Raw genomic sequence first — 16207 nt, forward strand, 5'->3', positions numbered from 1 at the left:
ACGCCTCCGGACCGCCTGCCCGCTGCCCTGCTCTCCTTCCATGCCTCCAGCTGCACCACAACGTCCCGGGCAACAAGCCCCTCGCTGGGGTGCCTGCGCTCGGGGAATGGGATATATCCAAGAGTGGACCCTGCGATGCGTGCGTTTTCAACCCTCGAACTGATCACTCTTCTTGATGAATGCATGGCCTCAACGCGGCGGATTAATGTGCCCGGCAGCGTGGTCGGCTGGTGTGGTTCCCTGACTGTCTGCGACCGAGCTCTGTGTGCAATTCGGCCGCACGTCTCGGGTAGAGAGTTGCGGATGCGCTGCGAGCAAATATCGTTGCCACAACGCTGGATCGCGCCACTTTGCAAGTCGCAATGATCTACACCGCTGTAGATCAATGTAACACGTGTCGGACACGCTCTGCGCTTTGTACAATCGATGACAGGAGTGCCGTTGAACGGACCGCCCAACGGACACATTCGTAACGCAAGAAGCCGAGCATGAAGTGAGATTTGAGTCATGTTGCAGCCATGCAGCTCTCCGCATGTTCGTATGCCGGCACTTCGGAGAGAAATTTAAGTACTTGCGATCTGTGTAAACCCCCTCACACCCGACGGTACTGTGCTAGCGTGAGAATGTGCTTCAAAGCATAACTAACGGTGCTGATGTGAATTCGCCACGGTAGACTGGATCGGCGGCCGCGCGTGGCTGGATATCACACGGTCCCACAGCATGGAATAGAGAGGTTTGGAAAATTGCAATTGTGCGCGATTGCAATGAGTGATGGCGCGTTGGAGTCCCATCTCCAATGTGACCGCCACCGTGACCGGGCCAGGCGAGCGCCGGGGCGAGAGATGCGACAACACGGTCCCTTACCTCCAAACTGAGCATCCAGCGACTAGTTCAACTTGCAGCCAGGACAGCATGTAACTATGAAGGCAGCCACGGGAAGCAGACGAGTGACGACGAGATGAGAGCACAAGTGCGAACCTCACCAAGGCCTGTCACGCTGCACATGGGTGACGGGCGTTTTCGAGCGGGCCGCGATGCCGTGGAGCGGTGGGTCCGTCCCAACGGATTACAATCGCGCGCAATTGCCGTTTTCCAAACCTCTCTAATGCAACTTATTCAAGCCACAGGCGAGGAGCGGGATTGATAAGCAGAGATGAAGGCGTTCATGAACGACTCCGAGCCAAAGGGAGATATCCTTGTCTCGGCCGCAGTCCAACCCACCGATAGATCTTGATTCGATTCACATCGTTCTCCCTACGCTGACTCCCGGATGATTCATGGGCTCATTAGCAATGCGGAATGTCTTCGTACATTCCCTTTGTTATTCGTAAGTTAGAGGGCTGCTAGAAGGACAGAATAGTATTTGAAGGACCAGAACAGGCGCCGTCCATGACGTCAGCTGGCGCTTGTACCGACGCTCTGTTTCCGCCGTCCGGCCCGAACGTCGAATGTCTGCTGGTTCGACTTTGCGACGATGCCTAGGTCTGCCTCAGCACCTCGCGCGTGTAAAGCGCCCTCATCCTTCACATGAATCCGCTTGGAAAGTCACCACAGACCACTCGTAAGTCGGTGCTCATTCTCACTTAGCGAAGCACAGCTGTCACCCAACGTGGTGATCTCAACATCCTATCCACTTGGTCGCCATGGATCTCCCTCAAGCCCTGGACCTCGGAATATACCCCATATGGCGCCGCTTGCCGGACCTCGTGCTCAGCTTGACAACACGCTCGAGATCACGGACTTGAATGCCGTGTCGCTTCTCTCCGTCGATCAGAGTTTCAAACTGATTTTCGACTCCATCCTCAGAATCAGCCTTACGGCGACCAGCCTTGGACCAGCCTTCAAGCTTCATCTTCCCCGCCGACCCGAACACTCGCACGCCTGGGCGGAGATGCGTGCCTAACAAGCTTATTCCCTCGACTATCCTCCGTCAGAAACGACGCAAACATGGCCGCCGGCCAACCGAGGCCAACCGCCAGCGGTTGTGGCCAGTCTATTGTTCCAGCATCAAGCTGCCTGCTTCGATCCTTCTACGACGCGGCCTCGAAGACTAAACTCGTCTCGGGAGTCGAGCACTGGGCTCCGTCGGCGTCCTGCTTCTGCAGGGCAGGCCCCCGTCGTCCGAGATCTGAGGCGACCGGCGCGCGGCGCGATATACATAAGCCTCCGTGAGGTGGACTCGCCCGCCGTCGCTGGTCGCAGTGACCCACCCCGCCCCCTCCACCGCTGACCGACCGCGACGTCCGCCATATTCGGTTATGACGCAGCCCGATCCTCTCCCAGGCTCACCTCTACCCCCGGACCTGGCAGGCGCCCTTCAACTATCATCATCAGAGTCATTCTCTGTTGTCTTGCAGGCGATTGACGACACGCGAACGGCCAACTGGTGTGCCGGTACGTCTTTTTCTCGTCCGGGATGCAGAGCACATGAAGACGGGTCGGGGTAGCTGCTGCACTCACATGGCTTGCGTATGATATTCTCATAACGATACGCGCGGAGGTGAGTCTCTGTCCTGAGCGATATAAGTTCAAATGCTAATCGCAGGGCTAGGTGCCTTTGTGGAGGTGGGCATCCTGCTTTCCACAAGTTCTCGATTAACATTGACACGTTCCAGAGCGAAGTGGTCCCTCCTGAAACTCCTGTACTTTGTTGTAAGATACTACACAGTGCTTTCACTTGGGTGCGTTTCGTTCGAGACTAGGTTTGTCTTCTCTTCATGCTGACATCCCGCCAGGCTCTTTCTAGCAGGTGCGCGCATCGCTCTTCTCTTCCTCGATTATTTCTCATCCTCGGCCTCATTCAGTCATGACGAACCATCATGTTTCGCAATCAGTGAGTCGTCAATTAGCCTTTAGAGAATTCCCACTGACGACTCACAGTTGTGAGCTCGTCGTCCTGTGAAACACCTAACCTCAGGTTAAAGGATTATCGCTTGACGCAGTTGTAGAGGATGGCTGTGGTTCTTCACGTAGTAAGTTCCATTTTCATGCTTCATACTGAACGGAAACCCACCACATATTCCGCACAAGCAATGGGACCCTGCTTACTGCCATCCTCGGCGACGGTATATTTTTAATGAGGCTGTATGCGTCATATCAACAAAACACCATCGGTGCGTCCACCCTTATGCCTTGTCGCACAAGTGCCCGTGGCTCATCAGGTTTCTAGTACTTGTCATTATATGCGCCCTCTATGCCCGTACGTACCATCCGTACGATAAATGATGTGAACTAACTTTCTGTATAGTGGAGGTTCTTGTGAGTCCCGCCGATTTTGGTCTCCGTCGCCACCAGTAACATTCCGCTGCTATCAAGGTTGGCGTCATTGCCGGCACGATAATTGTTTCCAGTGTGGAGGTCATGGAGCGCCCTGAGGGCTTTCCCATTCCAGGGTGTTTACTGAGTCGGCCGAAACATCCAAAGCTTGGCGTTGCGTCTTGGTGAGCACATCTTAGGCTGTACCTTCTATTAACCCTACTAATAGTGACTTGTTACTAGGGGTATCGCCGTCGCCGTCACGTGTGAGCCCGACCCACTCTGGAATTGACCGAGACCGCTCATAAGCCGATCTCATGCGCAGGCATCTATTTCTTGCTTATCTTGAACAAGTTCGCGCGTACCATCACGCTGTTTAAGCCATCCAACGAGGCAGTCCCGCTCACCCAGCTTCGACGCATCAGCCCTGTTATATACTATTTCCTTCGAGACAGTGTGCTGTATTTTCTTCTGTAAGTCCGGGTCGCTGAACCCTTGGTGATTACCCCTTCCTTCAGTTGTGCTGACCGCCGTGTTTCGCAGGGTTTTCTGTGAGCTGCTTTCGTCAACCAGATCTACCGAGTCTCAACAGGCTATGCAGCGGGTAACCTCATGAGCCTACTCTTCGAGATCAAACTGCAAGACCGTGCACTTCGCAACATGAGTTCAACGTAGGGATCGTCCTCCGATACCCGTATGGTGGTGTCTGACCGTCTCTCTTTCAGATGGCTCGCCGCCATTTACGCAGTCTCCGTGGGTACTTTCCCATCTACAAACATCCGCTTCCTCAATGTCTACTCGTTCCACCAGGCCTCCCGCCTGATCCTCAACACGCGCCGCTCCGTCCAGCGCCACAAGTACGGATGGGCCCTCGACCCGCAAGGCCACCCGATGACGAACGAGACGGACACGATCGAGCTCAACTCGCGCGAGACGTGGGCTGACGATGCGCCGCTGAGTCCGTGCTCGCCGCAGTTCGCGCAGACGCCCCGCTACGCGCGCGACGCGTTCGGCGTCCGCGCACTCTCGCCCTGGCGCGACAGCGTCGGCAGCGCCCTGCCCCTGCCCCCGCGCGCGTCTCCGAGCTTGAGCGGCCGCGCGCGCGGAAGCTGGTCGTCGTTTGCGATCCTCAGCCTCAAGCGCGCGATGTCGCCCGGCTCGCAGAGTGCGTGTGAGTGCCCGGTTTTCTTCACCTCGGGCGTGGTGTGCACGACTGACACACGATGCAGCACTGGCGCCTGGACCGGCACACAGCGCGTGGCCACAGGGAGGCTCGTCGGTGGACGGGCGGGGGTCGCGCATGTCGCCGTTCCCGCAGGACCTCATGTACGTCGCGCCGTGGATCATCTTCGAGCGCGAGGACGGCAAGTGAGCGCGGCGCGCACCCTTCACACCCTGGCGCCTCGACGGCCGCTTTCTCTTCCCTGTATTTTGTAGGTTGAGATCTGAATTACGCACAAGGTTAGACTTGGAATCATCATCAGTAGTAGCAGTGTACATACTTTGAACTTCGCCCCTGCAGACTCGTGCCATCGTCACTGTATTCCTCGTACCCCACCCCCACCTGCATTCGCTCCGCCCGCCCCATGCATAGACAGCCGCTCTGCGCCACTTCCGCGAATGCATCCCTTTCGTGCACGCGCCGCATCCTCAACGTTCAACTTCGAGCACGAACCCGATCCATTCCGTGCGCTAGAGATACAACGCCACGCGTACGGATGATACAGCCGCATTTCCCACCGTGGTCGCCTCGACTCGCATCCGCGCGCGCCTACGCGGACAGCTCGTACACGAACGCGAGCGCGACCTTCGCGAACTCGAGCGAGTGCGCCCACGAGAAGCCGCTGACGCTCGTCAGGTCGCCCGTGCCGTGGATGCGCTGGTTGTCCTCGCCCGTGATGGCCTCGTAGAGCATCCCGGTCGCGTACCCCTGCTTGTACCAGCTCGCGTGGTCCGAGCACGCGTACCCGCACTGTCCGCCCCCGTCAGCCGCGCCCGCGCACAGAGGGTGAAAAGACACGCACGGGCTCGTCCATCGCCCAGTCGAGCTTCGAGTACGTGTCGACGAGCTGCTGGATGAACTTGGTGACGCCCGAGTCCTCGTAGTCCGCCTCGAGCGCGATGACCTCCTTCGTGCCGGGCTGGAAGTAGCCGGTCATGTCGAGCTCCATGAACGCCTTCACGCTCGTCCCCGCGCGCTTGTAGCTCTGGGCGATCGCCTGCGAGCCGAGCAGGCCGGCCTCCTCGCCCGAGTACCAGTGGAACTCGACGGGGGTCGCGGGCTGCCAGCCCGCGGCGATGAGCGCGCGGAGGACCTCGATGAGGTTGACGGTCCCGGTGCCGTCGTCGTCCGCGCCGGGCGCGCGGCCGGAGGAGGGCGAGTTGAGGTTGATCGAGTCTTCGTGCGCGCCGACGACGGTGAGCGCGCCGGAGGACTTGCCGGCGACGTGGACGATGACGGAGAACTGCGCCCAGGAGTGCGTGAACTTGGAGACGGTGATGTCGCTGCGGCTGGCGGTGATCTGTAGGAGGTGCCGTGAGCGGTGAGAGGAAGGAGGGAAGGGGGGGGGGACGGCGAACCGAGGCAAGGGTGTCGTAGATCCACTGGGACGCTTGCTTGCCGGTGGTGCTGGTGTAGTAGCGGTTGTTGAAGGCTGTGAGGGTCGAGAGCCAGCTGTTCATGTTGGAGGTGGAAAGCGTGTTCAGGATCGGCGTGACCGCCGACGAGTGGGAGGGTGAGGGGACTATGCGCATCGTTAAACTTCGTAGTACGAGGTGTCACAGATGAAGGCGACGAACAGGTGGCCTTCTCCGCGAGCGCAGAGAGAGTGGCGTGGCTATTGTCTTCTGTGGGGTCGTACACCTCCGTCACATCGAACTATACGAGTAATGTCAGCTTGTGCGATATTATGAAGGGCACTGGCGTTTACTCACAAAGTGAATACCGGCGCGCATGAGATCGAGCTTCTCCGCCTCGGTCTTCCAGACCGGCTCAGTGTCCGGGGAGAGATCGAGGAGGCGGTAGCCCTGCGCGGCCATGTCTGACAGTTCCTGGGTGGAGATCGGGACGGCCCATACCGAGCTGAGTAAGGCTGCAACAGCAAGGAGTCCCGAGTTGATGAACATCATGGTGAGGAATGAACTCAGTCGGGGTTGAGGGCAATGGGGATGTAGAACTTGGAGCCGCTACGAGGTCCTATGGCGGGATGCTGCGGGGTTTTTGTACCTCCCGCACCACTTATCGCGGTTGATGTTGACCACGCTGGTCACCGAAGTCGGGGCGGCCGTGCATGCGGATGCCAAGCCCATTCCCCGGGCGCTCGCGTCTTTACCTCGCGCTGGAGAACGCGCCAAGACGTGGGTGCAGGTGGATCTTGTTTCTGGGCGGATTGACCACACGACCATCGAATGGGCATAGGAACGATGCGTAGGCACGATGCACGGGGCTTCATACATGGGGGTCTGAGCAGCTCTGAGCTTGGAGTCAATGGCGGGCTGCTAGAAGATGAGATAGGGCAGACTCACAAACCTCGCGCGCGGATGTATGTTCTTCTCATCGCCATATACATGCCAAGTGTTGAGCCAACATGTATAGCGCATGATTTTTATGCTTCCGAGACTTGCTTTCGACGTTGAGCTCCGCTGCTGGGCTATCATTCTTCAGTGGATATGGCTTGGTTGAATTTCTGGGTAGTTTTTGGTGGATTGCTCATAAAGTGAGCATAAGTATACTTCATAGTCGCTCGCATTTAAGCAAGCAGAAATCCAGGAGCACATCAAGAGAGTGTCGGATGATAGGAGACAGCGTTGACAGTCAGTGATTGAGAGATGAGACGCCCAAGAATGCGAGGGTCGGATTGGCGCTTATATTATTTTCACTCATTTTGCGGATCCGGCTCGCTGGCGGTCGGCACGTCTTTCCCTTCCGTCCTTGAGCTTCTTCAGTAGGTCCTTTCACTGTCTAGCCACGAAACACACCTGACATACAAATCAGCCTACCCTTGCCTCATTTCCGTCACCATTTCCTGACTCGACATGCCCGACGACCAACAAACGTTGATGTCCCACCCGCTCTTTCACCACCTCGCGCAAGCTGCCGCACGCGCGTCCCAACCGTCGGGCACATATGACACCGCACTCCACATGTACGACCAGTTCTGCGAGGCCTTCCAAATCCCTGAAGCCGACCGGTTCCCCGCGTCCTTCCCATTGCTGCACTCCTTCTGCTTGTGGGCGACCGCGGACCCGGACACCGTCGCGTCCCTAGGCCCGTCCGCAGGATCCTTTCCGCAGGAGCCCATTTCAGCCAGCAAAGCCCGCGAGTACCTTAGGGCGCTGCGCGCGTGGCACGTTGCGCAGGGGTGGCACGATCCACTGTCGAAGGGCGACGAAACTCGTATCGAGTGGTCGCTGCGCGGAGTCGCGAACATTCAAGCTGGACGGCGTTGAGTCGAGGCAGGCACCGCTCACGCTCGTTTGGATCGAGGTGCTTTATGCATCGTCAACGCGTATCTGACGCCCAAGAGCTCAGTTCAACTTGCCAGCATGCTAACACAGAGCGACCACACTAGCCAAGGTCAGGCAGCGCCTCGACCATGAACTCTGCTACGACTATGTCACTGACGTTTCTCTACCCGTGTAGCTCTTTCTGTTTATTGGTGTATGACTTTGAGCAGCTGTAATAATGTCATATCCGTTGTATGCGCTCTGAAGGAGATATTTACCGTCAACGCCAGTTTTCAGGAGTGCCTTTTCGAACATGTCACACTGACCACGCAACTGCGCTCATTAATCTAGAATAAAGCAGAATTCACGGCTGCCCCTGTACGAACAATCGACAGCCGTGCAGTGCGTATACCAAGTCCAAACGTACAGTACTTTATGCTCCACCCGGCGGCAGGTCACGGAGCCCAAGCGTTCACAGATTCATACACTCACTGCACCGCGCGGACGCCGTTGAGTTCGACACAACTCGCACGAACCAGCGACTCGCGCTCAGCCGAAGCGGGTTTGATCACACATCGGAATGGCTCAGGATACCTGACCGCTTCGTCAGCATCGAAGTAGCGATAGATGACTCATAGTGAACTCACGCTACCTGACCATCAGTCATCTTGCCTGACGGAAGAATGGGCTTTCCGTTGGCGTCGACGGGCGCAGAGATGGTTAAAGTGTGCAGCACGGAGGCGACGATCATGAACAGCGAAGTCTCGGCAAAGAGTAGCCCCGGGCAAATTCTATATGAGGAGAACGTCAGCATGGGCGAGCGGGGTCACAAAGGTAAGCAGGCGCACCGACGGCCGAATCCAAACACGAACGTGGCGGGATCAAGCACATCAGGATTGAGCTGCCCCTCCGCTGTGAGGAACCGCTCGGGCATGAATCTATCCGGATCCGGGTAGAATTTCTCGTCGAACGAAATTCCCCTGTCCGGTGCTCCTCGTTAGCAAGAACGGCATGATGCTAACGCGGTTGACGCGACCCACCCGTTGTTCGCGATCACCATCGAGCCTTTGGGGATGCGATATCCGCGATACTCGTCCTCTTCCAGCGTACAGTGGGGCAAATTGAGCGGGACGGCCGGGCGCCAACGAAGGAACTCCTTGACGAGGGCATGGACGTAGGGTAGAGAAGGCGCGTCCTCCTTCTCCGGTAGGCGGTGAGGACCGACGACGGCCATGAGTTCCGCTTGTGCTTTCTTCTGAACCTCGGGGAATAACGTCATAGCCATGAAGAACGTTTGTATGGTGGAAGCGCTCTGCAAACCGGGCGGAAGTGAGTCCGAGGAAGACGGAGGGAGTGCGGTATGGCTTACAGTGTCGGCTCCAGCCGCGTACGCGACTGCAGTCGAGTTCCGATAAATATCTTCCTCCTCAGCTGCGTCGGCATCTGGCATCTCCTCGACACTCTCCATGAGGCCCGTCGCCATTGACGGGCGCGCGGTGCCTTTGCGCTGAAGATTCATACACAAAGTCAGCGCGACGATTCAACACCGACACATGAGATGAGGAAAGCACCATCGCGTCCATCGTCGCGTTCCAGGGTACGGTGAGGAGCTTGTTGACGGTTTGAGTCCATTCCGCCCCCTCGCGTTTGAATTCAGCACCGGGCATCCACGACGGTAGGTACTTGAGCACCGGGAAGAATTCGACGAGGTACTTCCCAGCGGTAAAGGCGTCGGAGAAGACCGCAAGGGCGTCGCTGCCCATCTTGAGGTAATCCGTTTCCTCATCGTCGATTTCGATCCCGTATGTAACCCGTAACAGTGAGGACCCGAACAAACTGCGGCGCGGCGTTGTTAAGAACGACGGCAAGGAGAGGAAGGTGGCAGAGGTTCACGTACTGTCCGATATGGGAGACAAGGTCGTCCGGAGTATCTACCAAACGGCGCACGAAACGATGCGCTTCGAGCTTCTGTGATGCGGCGTACTGCGCGACGGCGGCGGGGCTGAAGTACTGATGCAGTGCGCGTCGGTGACGTCGCCACCATGAGCCGTACGGCTGCAAGGCCAACGCCCACTCGAGTCCTGCGCTGAATGTATGGCGGGGTCAGTGCGCGTTCGGAATCGGCCGCGGTCAACGCACGTACATTCTTATCATAGGCGACGGCACCCTATCCGAGTAGTTTGTCGAGCGCTTCTCGAGGAGATCGATGGCGGCCTCTTGTGAGCCCAGAACGATCAGATGTCGCCCGAGAAGGTTCAAGTACATGATGTCTCCTACGACAAACACATTGAGGACGGGGATACAAGTTGTGAGCGCTGTGGACGCACCGTAAACTGCGCTCATGTCACGCAAGGCCGCGGAGATGTCGGTCTTTGGCATGTCGAGCACATTGCCGATGAGGGGGAGGGGGCGGGGACCTGGAGGAAGAGGAAGGGTTCGGGCTTTTCGTCGCAGGGCGACGAAGACGATGAGTACCAGCCCGAGTGGGACGGTGATCGGGGATAGGGACATCGTGGGAAGGCAAGAGGACTTGAGAAGCTTGGGCTGGGCTCAGTGAGTCAGTGTGCGGGCGATACGTGTCCATGGAACATCCTATATACACCGAGACGCAAACCTCTGACGGCGCTCCCCACTCTCGAAGAGCAGGGACGATATATGGATAGTTGATGTGACTTGGGAGCCGGCGAGCCGTCGGGCTGTGCATGACATCACTTCGTGAGCTTCACCTCATTTCGGGTGCGTTGCTCGCAGATGATGAAGCGGGGAACCTGAGCCATAGATGAGCACCTCTGCATTGTTTATGGTAATTCCAGGCATATCATACCGCATAGGTGGCGCATGATTGGAGAGCCCGCCTCGGCGTCCTAGTCGAATGTTTCATCATTATCTTGACGATGACGAAAGGTCGGATGAACGCGCGTGTCATGGCAGGCTAGTGCGGTGCCGTATATTGAAGAAAAAGCGCAAGTTCAAACGGGGTGAAGCGAGGCGTTTCGGCCTTCTTATAAGCAGTTTACCCATGCAACCTTGAGGTGTGCGTGGCATGCGGCATAACCATCGGCTAAGGGAGGCCGCTGCTTTCACCACTGGGACGCGAGCGAGGAATTGAGTCGGAGAAGTTGAAGGAAGGAGTAAGATAAACAGAACTCAGCAAGGACTAGTTGAACTACCAAGCGCGCTACGTGTACTTATTTTGAATGAACGCCCGAGTTTCGGAGATATATCGGAGTTTAATATGAGCGAGGGAGCCGAGATGCCAGGTTCGGATCACGCCCGTCGGCGAACGAGATTTTGCGCTCCGCCCTTCCTTTGACCGAAGGCGCGCTAAGCAAGCGCCGGATCATGAGCTTGGACTCAGTACTCGGTAAGTACTGCTACTCATCGAAGCGGAGCGACGAGAAGTGGGCGAAGAAGTGTGTGTTCAAATAACCAGCGGGAATTACGCACGAGGGTCAGCGAGAATTCCCTGCGCGTACACGGAGTCAACAAGTTGACATATCGAGTACAACAATGACCCTTCCATTTCGTCGCATGACCACAACGTGCAGCACAAATACATCAAATATTGGAGGGACGAGATTGAGGGTATATATAGGGAATCACTAGGATATCGTCAGACTGCTGGGCTCGATGCAACTCGCACGGATGAGGGCCTCGGTTTCCGCGGAGGCCGACTGGATTGCGCATCCGAACGGCTCGGGGTACCTAGGGTGAGACATGTCGTCATCAAACAGACACCTCGGCACAAGCTTGACAAGACCCACGCTAGCAGCCCGTCGCTCATCTTGCCAGAAGCCTCGATGGGCTTCCCATCGGCGCCCAGGGGAGCAGAGATGTTCAGAGTGTGCAGGACGGTGGCGACCACCATGAACAGCGACGTTTCGGCGAAATGCATTCCGGGGCAGATTCTGAGCGGAAAGCACATCAGTGTACCAAACACATAAAGATAGAAGTTTTTGCAAGAGCACTCACCTTCGGCCGTATCCGAAGGCGATCGTCGCTGGATCGCGAACTGTGGGGTCGAGTCTCCCGTCCTTGAGGAACCGCTCGGGCATGAACCTATCCGGCTCCGGGTAGACCTTCTCGTCTTGCAAGTAAGCCCTGCAGTGGCGGTCTCGTCAACAACTTACGACCAAGGCGACTATCAGGACGGCAGGACGAACCAGACATTGGCAAACACGAGAGACCCGGCCGGGATGAAGTAACCCTTATACTCGTCGTCTTGCAGGGACCGATGAGGAATGCCGAGCGGGACGACCGGCCGCCAACGCAGACACTCCTTCGCGAGGGCTTGAATGTAATGCAGCGACGGTTCATCTTCCTTCTCAGGAAGGCGATGGGGACCGACCACGGACATGAGCTCCACGTGCGCTCGTTTCTGGACCTCGGGGTACATTGTCATGGCCAGGAAGAACGTCTCTACTGTGGAGAGCGTCTGCAAGTAAAAAGAGGCGGGGTCGGCATATGGGGTATTCCGAGATAACGGAACTCACGGTGTCTGCTCCAGCAGCGTATGCGACCGCGGCGGAATTCCGGTTGATCTCATCTTCCTCCTCCGGGTCTGCATCAGGCTTCATCTCCGAGCGCTCGATAAGTTCTGCGGCCATAGACGGTCGCGCAACCCCAGCGCGCTACAGTTCGGACGCGTCGTCAGTACGGTACCGCACGGGACTCTGCCAGCCGAGATACACACCACGGCAGCCACCGTCGCCTTCCAGGGAATCGTGATGAGCTTGTTGGCCATCTCCGTCCACATGACCCCGTCCCGCTTGAAGGCCGCACCGGGCATCCACGTCGGCACATGCCGTAGCCACGGGAGGACCTCTACGAGATACCTTCCGGGATTGAACACTACCGCGACAATCGTCATGACGTCACCCGCCATCGTGAGGTAGTCCACCGGGTCATCGTCGACCTCAATCCCGTACGTGACTCGCATGATAGAAGAGCCAAAGTAGCTGCGTGACGAGCGATAAGCAACATGTTTGAGAAGAAGGCGTTATTACATACCGCCGGATGTGTTTGAGGAAGTCCTGCGGGTTTTCAATGAGGCGTCGGACGAGGCGATGAGACTCAAGCTTCTGGAAGGCCGCGTACTTCGCGACGGCATTAGCGTTGAAGTACTGGTGCACAGCGCGGCGGTGACGGCGCCACCACGGACCATACGGCTGCACGGGCATCGCCCACGCAAAGCCGGCACTATAGACAGCATTTCCGTGAGAGAGAGGCTATGCTTGAGCTGGGCGTAGTACGCACATGTCAATCATGGGGTTCTTGGTCCTGTCCGAGTAGTTCGCCGAACGCTTCTCGAAGAGGTCCATGGCGGCCTCATGTGAACCGAGGACGATCATGGGTTTCCCGAAGATTTCTAGATGTACAATGTCCCCTGTCCAAAGTAAAATCATCGCTGTGAGACGGGAAGCGACGAAGAAAGTGACAATGAGAGGTTTACCATATTTTGCGCACAGATCACGGAACGCTACTGGCTTGCCAACCTTGGGCATGTCGAGCGCATTGCCTATGAGTGGAAGGGGGGGAGGGCCTGGTGGTAAAGGCAGGTTACTGGTCCGCTTCTTGCGGCGTAGGGCGACGAGGACGAGTGCCGCGAGAACGAGTGAGATGGCGGTCACAGAGGGGGCCATCAGGAATGCGTTGAAAGAACCAGCAAGCCGTGAGAGATATAGGTACCGAGCATCCTCCTCTCATCACGAAACCGGGGAAAATCCGACAAAGCTGATCGGTGCCGACGGAAACCGATCGGCAGCCGGTCGAGAACCGTCGGCTCAGCGCCTACGGATCGTCTTCCTCTCCAGAGATCGTTTCTGTCTGCACAAGGCTATTACGATCGACTTTCGACCGGTCGTGATCTACTCAGCACTGTACCAGATCATGGCTAGATCATGGTTGATCATTTGCACTCTGTATATTGATCGCAACCGACCGTTTCCTGACCGTGAAACCTTTGGAGCTGTCGCTTATGCTTGTTCGTGTCAAACCTTATTCGAGCTGCTATACAGCAGGTCCCCGAAAGTTTCCCGCCGGTCTACGCCTTCCTCTCTCTCCAACCCACCGCTTTACTCCCTTCGGGACATAGTCACCTCCATCATGGTTCGTATAAGGTGTTCTCTTCTGCTTTTCTTGCCATCACTGACGCACTCTTGAGCGGCGAGAATATCGTTTCCGTGCACGGACGCCAGCCATCCGACATGTCCTCCCTCAAACCGTGCTTCGGCTCCTTCGTCCTCTTCGCCTTGGATGACCCTCCCCCAGAACCCCACGTCTCGATCCTCTACCGCTAATGGCCACTTCTTGGAGCTCTCGCCCTCGCCCCACACATGAATCTCGGCCCCGACCGTGAGTCGTTCATCAACCTCGCCTCGCCCACGTACTCGCCCCGCGGCGCCGACTTTGGGCACGTCGGAACGCCACGGCCGCGCCGGGGGACAAGCGTCTGCCTCCCATCGCGAGTGGGAGGGACTCGAGCCATGGCAAGTCCTCGTCTTGTGGCTCCGGCTCGATGTTTCCCCGCTCCGGCCCCTCGTCGTCGAACAGGCCCCTACTGGAGCGTTTTGTTGCAGGGTGTCCGTCTCGCCCATCACGGCAGGCAAGGATGACGCCGTGCTGCCTCCGCCCACTCGCTTGAGCCCCCTACAGGTCCGCATGCCACTCGATGACTATCGGCTCACATCTCAGGCTTAGATTCATGCGCATATAGTCGGTGGCAGGGTAACACTGTCTATCAGCGTGCGTAATCCACTCTTCCATGTTACTCATCACCGCTGACGTTCTCTTGGTACTAGCGACGCGCTCTCGATACCCCACCCGCTTGCCCACTCCACCTTCAATTTGGTACGTACAGCCGTCCCTCCATGCATGTTGGCTTACATGCCCAGTAGCACCTCATCACGCCCCCCGCAGCCGGCCAGCGCGCATCGGCCGTGTGCCCAGGTAGGCCCAAGAGTCCAGGACGTCGACGAGCTCATTGACACGGTCTCAAGCGAGGAAGGCAAAGAGCACGAGATGGGAGATGGAAGATGTGCGCTCGCGCTCGGCGAGCCTGATGGACTCGGACGTCGACATTGAGCAGATGTGCTCTGGGATCACGAGGTAGCGTACTTTCCTCCCTCCGCTCTCCTTTGCTGACCTGTTTCCCCTTCCTCACCTATGCGCGCCCTTACCCGTCCATTCCTCCTTCGCTGTCGCGCCTCTCTCCGCTTCGCTCCTCCCTCCGACCTCGTCATTCCCGCTGGCACGCACACACAGACCCCCACGCGATAGTACGCGTAAGCCTGGCGCGCGTACACGCTCTACGGCCACGTCCACCCTTGGGACCTCATCGTTCTCCTCCGCGTCGTGGACCAGGCCGGTGGGCGGCAGCGGCGCCCTCCCCACCGTCTTCTGCGAGTACGTCGTCGACGGGCGGTCGCTCGCCGGCGGCTGGAGGCGCGTGACCGCGAGCGCGCACACGGTCCCGCTCGAGGGCACTTTCGTCGTCTCCGAGGTCGGTCCTGGCGCGGAGGCACAGATCGCTGACGGCCCAGGGCCTGGTGGGGGCAGGTTGAAGAAGATGTAGGTCCTCGCCTTTGCTTCATGCCCTCTGCTATGCCGATATCTATTCCGTGTCTCATCATGTCATATACGAGCCTGTCGCAAGTTTGATTATTCAATAATATATCATGTGTTTACAAAGCTTAATCCGGGACATTTCGAACTGGCTGTATTGGTCTGTTCTTATCCGTGCATGATCATGTAGCGCTCGGTAAATGATCTGAATCCCCTTGGGATATGATCTATTACAAGCTCACAAATGACTGGCACAGGCCATTTGCTGCTGGCGCTCCGACCGGTGCCGATCAACTCTGCGCCTGTCAACGGCCAGGCCAGATCAGACCGCCAGCGGGTATTGGCCATTGATGATCTCAAAAGACGATTCTTGGTCAGGTTTTAGCAGCAGCAGACCGATGCAGACACCTACGATCGACGCCGACAGACCTTGGCCGGCTGCGATCTTCCTCCGATCCTAGTTCCCCCGGTTTCGTGATGCTGCTCTGCATATATACCTCGACGCGAAAAGTCCAATCGGCTGCCATGCCTGTAGCGCAACATTCAAGATCCGGCGTCATCGGAAAGGCACAGTGTTCTAGTGGTTGCTTGAGTGTCAGCGTATGGGTGGGAGCGACGGTGGTGATGGGCATGATACCCACATTAGTGTCAGCGGCATGTTGATTACCGGAGATAACATCGCTGCCCGAAGCCGTTGTGCACCCTTGGCCATGGGTCGGAGTAGATACTGCACGAGGTGCGCTGCGGGAATGCAGCGCATGCCTCGGATGAGTGTTCCTCCAGCCCACACATCACTTTGGCGATGGCTCAAAAAAGCTCAGCACAGGGTCGCTACTCCTAGTGTGTAGGCTGCCGAAGAGCAGGACTGGCAGCGTGCGACTACTTTTGCGTCCGCGACGGCGTTCGCTGTGAATATCAAATTCGTCTTGAACAGATCCACGGA

The 16207-nt window shown here is 57.4% G+C and overlaps 6 protein-coding genes across 6 annotated transcripts; 3 read left to right on the plus strand and 3 right to left on the minus strand.

Moving 5' to 3' along the window:
* Positions 1 to 3076: 3076 nt before the first annotated feature.
* On the plus strand, positions 3077 to 4627 carry BXZ73DRAFT_100020 (uncharacterized protein; the record flags this gene model as incomplete). Its single annotated transcript, XM_048014444.1, has 10 exons — positions 3077 to 3113; positions 3170 to 3199; positions 3248 to 3258; positions 3316 to 3440; positions 3499 to 3521; positions 3581 to 3728; positions 3799 to 3806; positions 3857 to 3926; positions 3981 to 4420; positions 4485 to 4627. The coding sequence occupies 10 exons, from the start codon at positions 3077 to 3079 to the stop codon at positions 4625 to 4627; spliced, it is 1035 nt and encodes a 344-aa protein (XP_047879250.1).
* A 399-nt stretch (positions 4628 to 5026) lies between these two features.
* BXZ73DRAFT_100021 (Zn-dependent exopeptidase) lies at positions 5027 to 6384 on the minus strand (the record flags this gene model as incomplete). The annotated part of the gene is made up of 5 exons (XM_048014445.1): positions 5027 to 5227; positions 5280 to 5777; positions 5836 to 5999; positions 6055 to 6133; positions 6190 to 6384. The coding sequence occupies 5 exons, from the start codon at positions 6382 to 6384 to the stop codon at positions 5027 to 5029; spliced, it is 1137 nt and encodes a 378-aa protein (XP_047879251.1).
* A 906-nt stretch (positions 6385 to 7290) lies between these two features.
* Positions 7291 to 7704, plus strand: BXZ73DRAFT_76447 (uncharacterized protein; the record flags this gene model as incomplete). Its single annotated transcript, XM_048022426.1, has 1 exon — positions 7291 to 7704. The coding sequence occupies one exon, from the start codon at positions 7291 to 7293 to the stop codon at positions 7702 to 7704; it is 414 nt and encodes a 137-aa protein (XP_047879252.1).
* A 485-nt stretch (positions 7705 to 8189) lies between these two features.
* Positions 8190 to 10212, minus strand: BXZ73DRAFT_100023 (cytochrome P450; the record flags this gene model as incomplete). Its single annotated transcript, XM_048014446.1, has 9 exons — positions 8190 to 8295; positions 8349 to 8492; positions 8550 to 8681; positions 8742 to 9013; positions 9071 to 9208; positions 9273 to 9537; positions 9599 to 9787; positions 9845 to 9974; positions 10029 to 10212. The coding sequence occupies 9 exons, from the start codon at positions 10210 to 10212 to the stop codon at positions 8190 to 8192; spliced, it is 1560 nt and encodes a 519-aa protein (XP_047879253.1).
* Positions 10213 to 11303: 1091 nt separating this feature from the next.
* Positions 11304 to 13343, minus strand: BXZ73DRAFT_100024 (cytochrome P450; the record flags this gene model as incomplete). The annotated part of the gene is made up of 9 exons (XM_048014447.1): positions 11304 to 11406; positions 11466 to 11609; positions 11674 to 11802; positions 11865 to 12136; positions 12195 to 12332; positions 12395 to 12659; positions 12712 to 12900; positions 12958 to 13087; positions 13154 to 13343. 9 exons carry the CDS (start codon positions 13341 to 13343, stop codon positions 11304 to 11306), a joined length of 1560 nt encoding a protein of 519 aa, XP_047879254.1.
* Positions 13344 to 14036: 693 nt separating this feature from the next.
* Positions 14037 to 15274, plus strand: BXZ73DRAFT_100025 (uncharacterized protein; the record flags this gene model as incomplete). Its single annotated transcript, XM_048014448.1, has 5 exons — positions 14037 to 14086; positions 14502 to 14550; positions 14598 to 14649; positions 14700 to 14808; positions 15064 to 15274. The coding sequence occupies 5 exons, from the start codon at positions 14037 to 14039 to the stop codon at positions 15272 to 15274; spliced, it is 471 nt and encodes a 156-aa protein (XP_047879255.1).
* Positions 15275 to 16207: the final 933 nt, after the last annotated feature.

The sequence above is a fragment of the Epithele typhae genome (assembly GCF_022376455.1).
Source record: "Epithele typhae strain CBS 203.58 chromosome Unknown BXZ73scaffold_15, whole genome shotgun sequence".
NCBI classification, from domain to species: Eukaryota; Fungi; Basidiomycota; class Agaricomycetes; order Polyporales; family Epitheliaceae; genus Epithele; species Epithele typhae.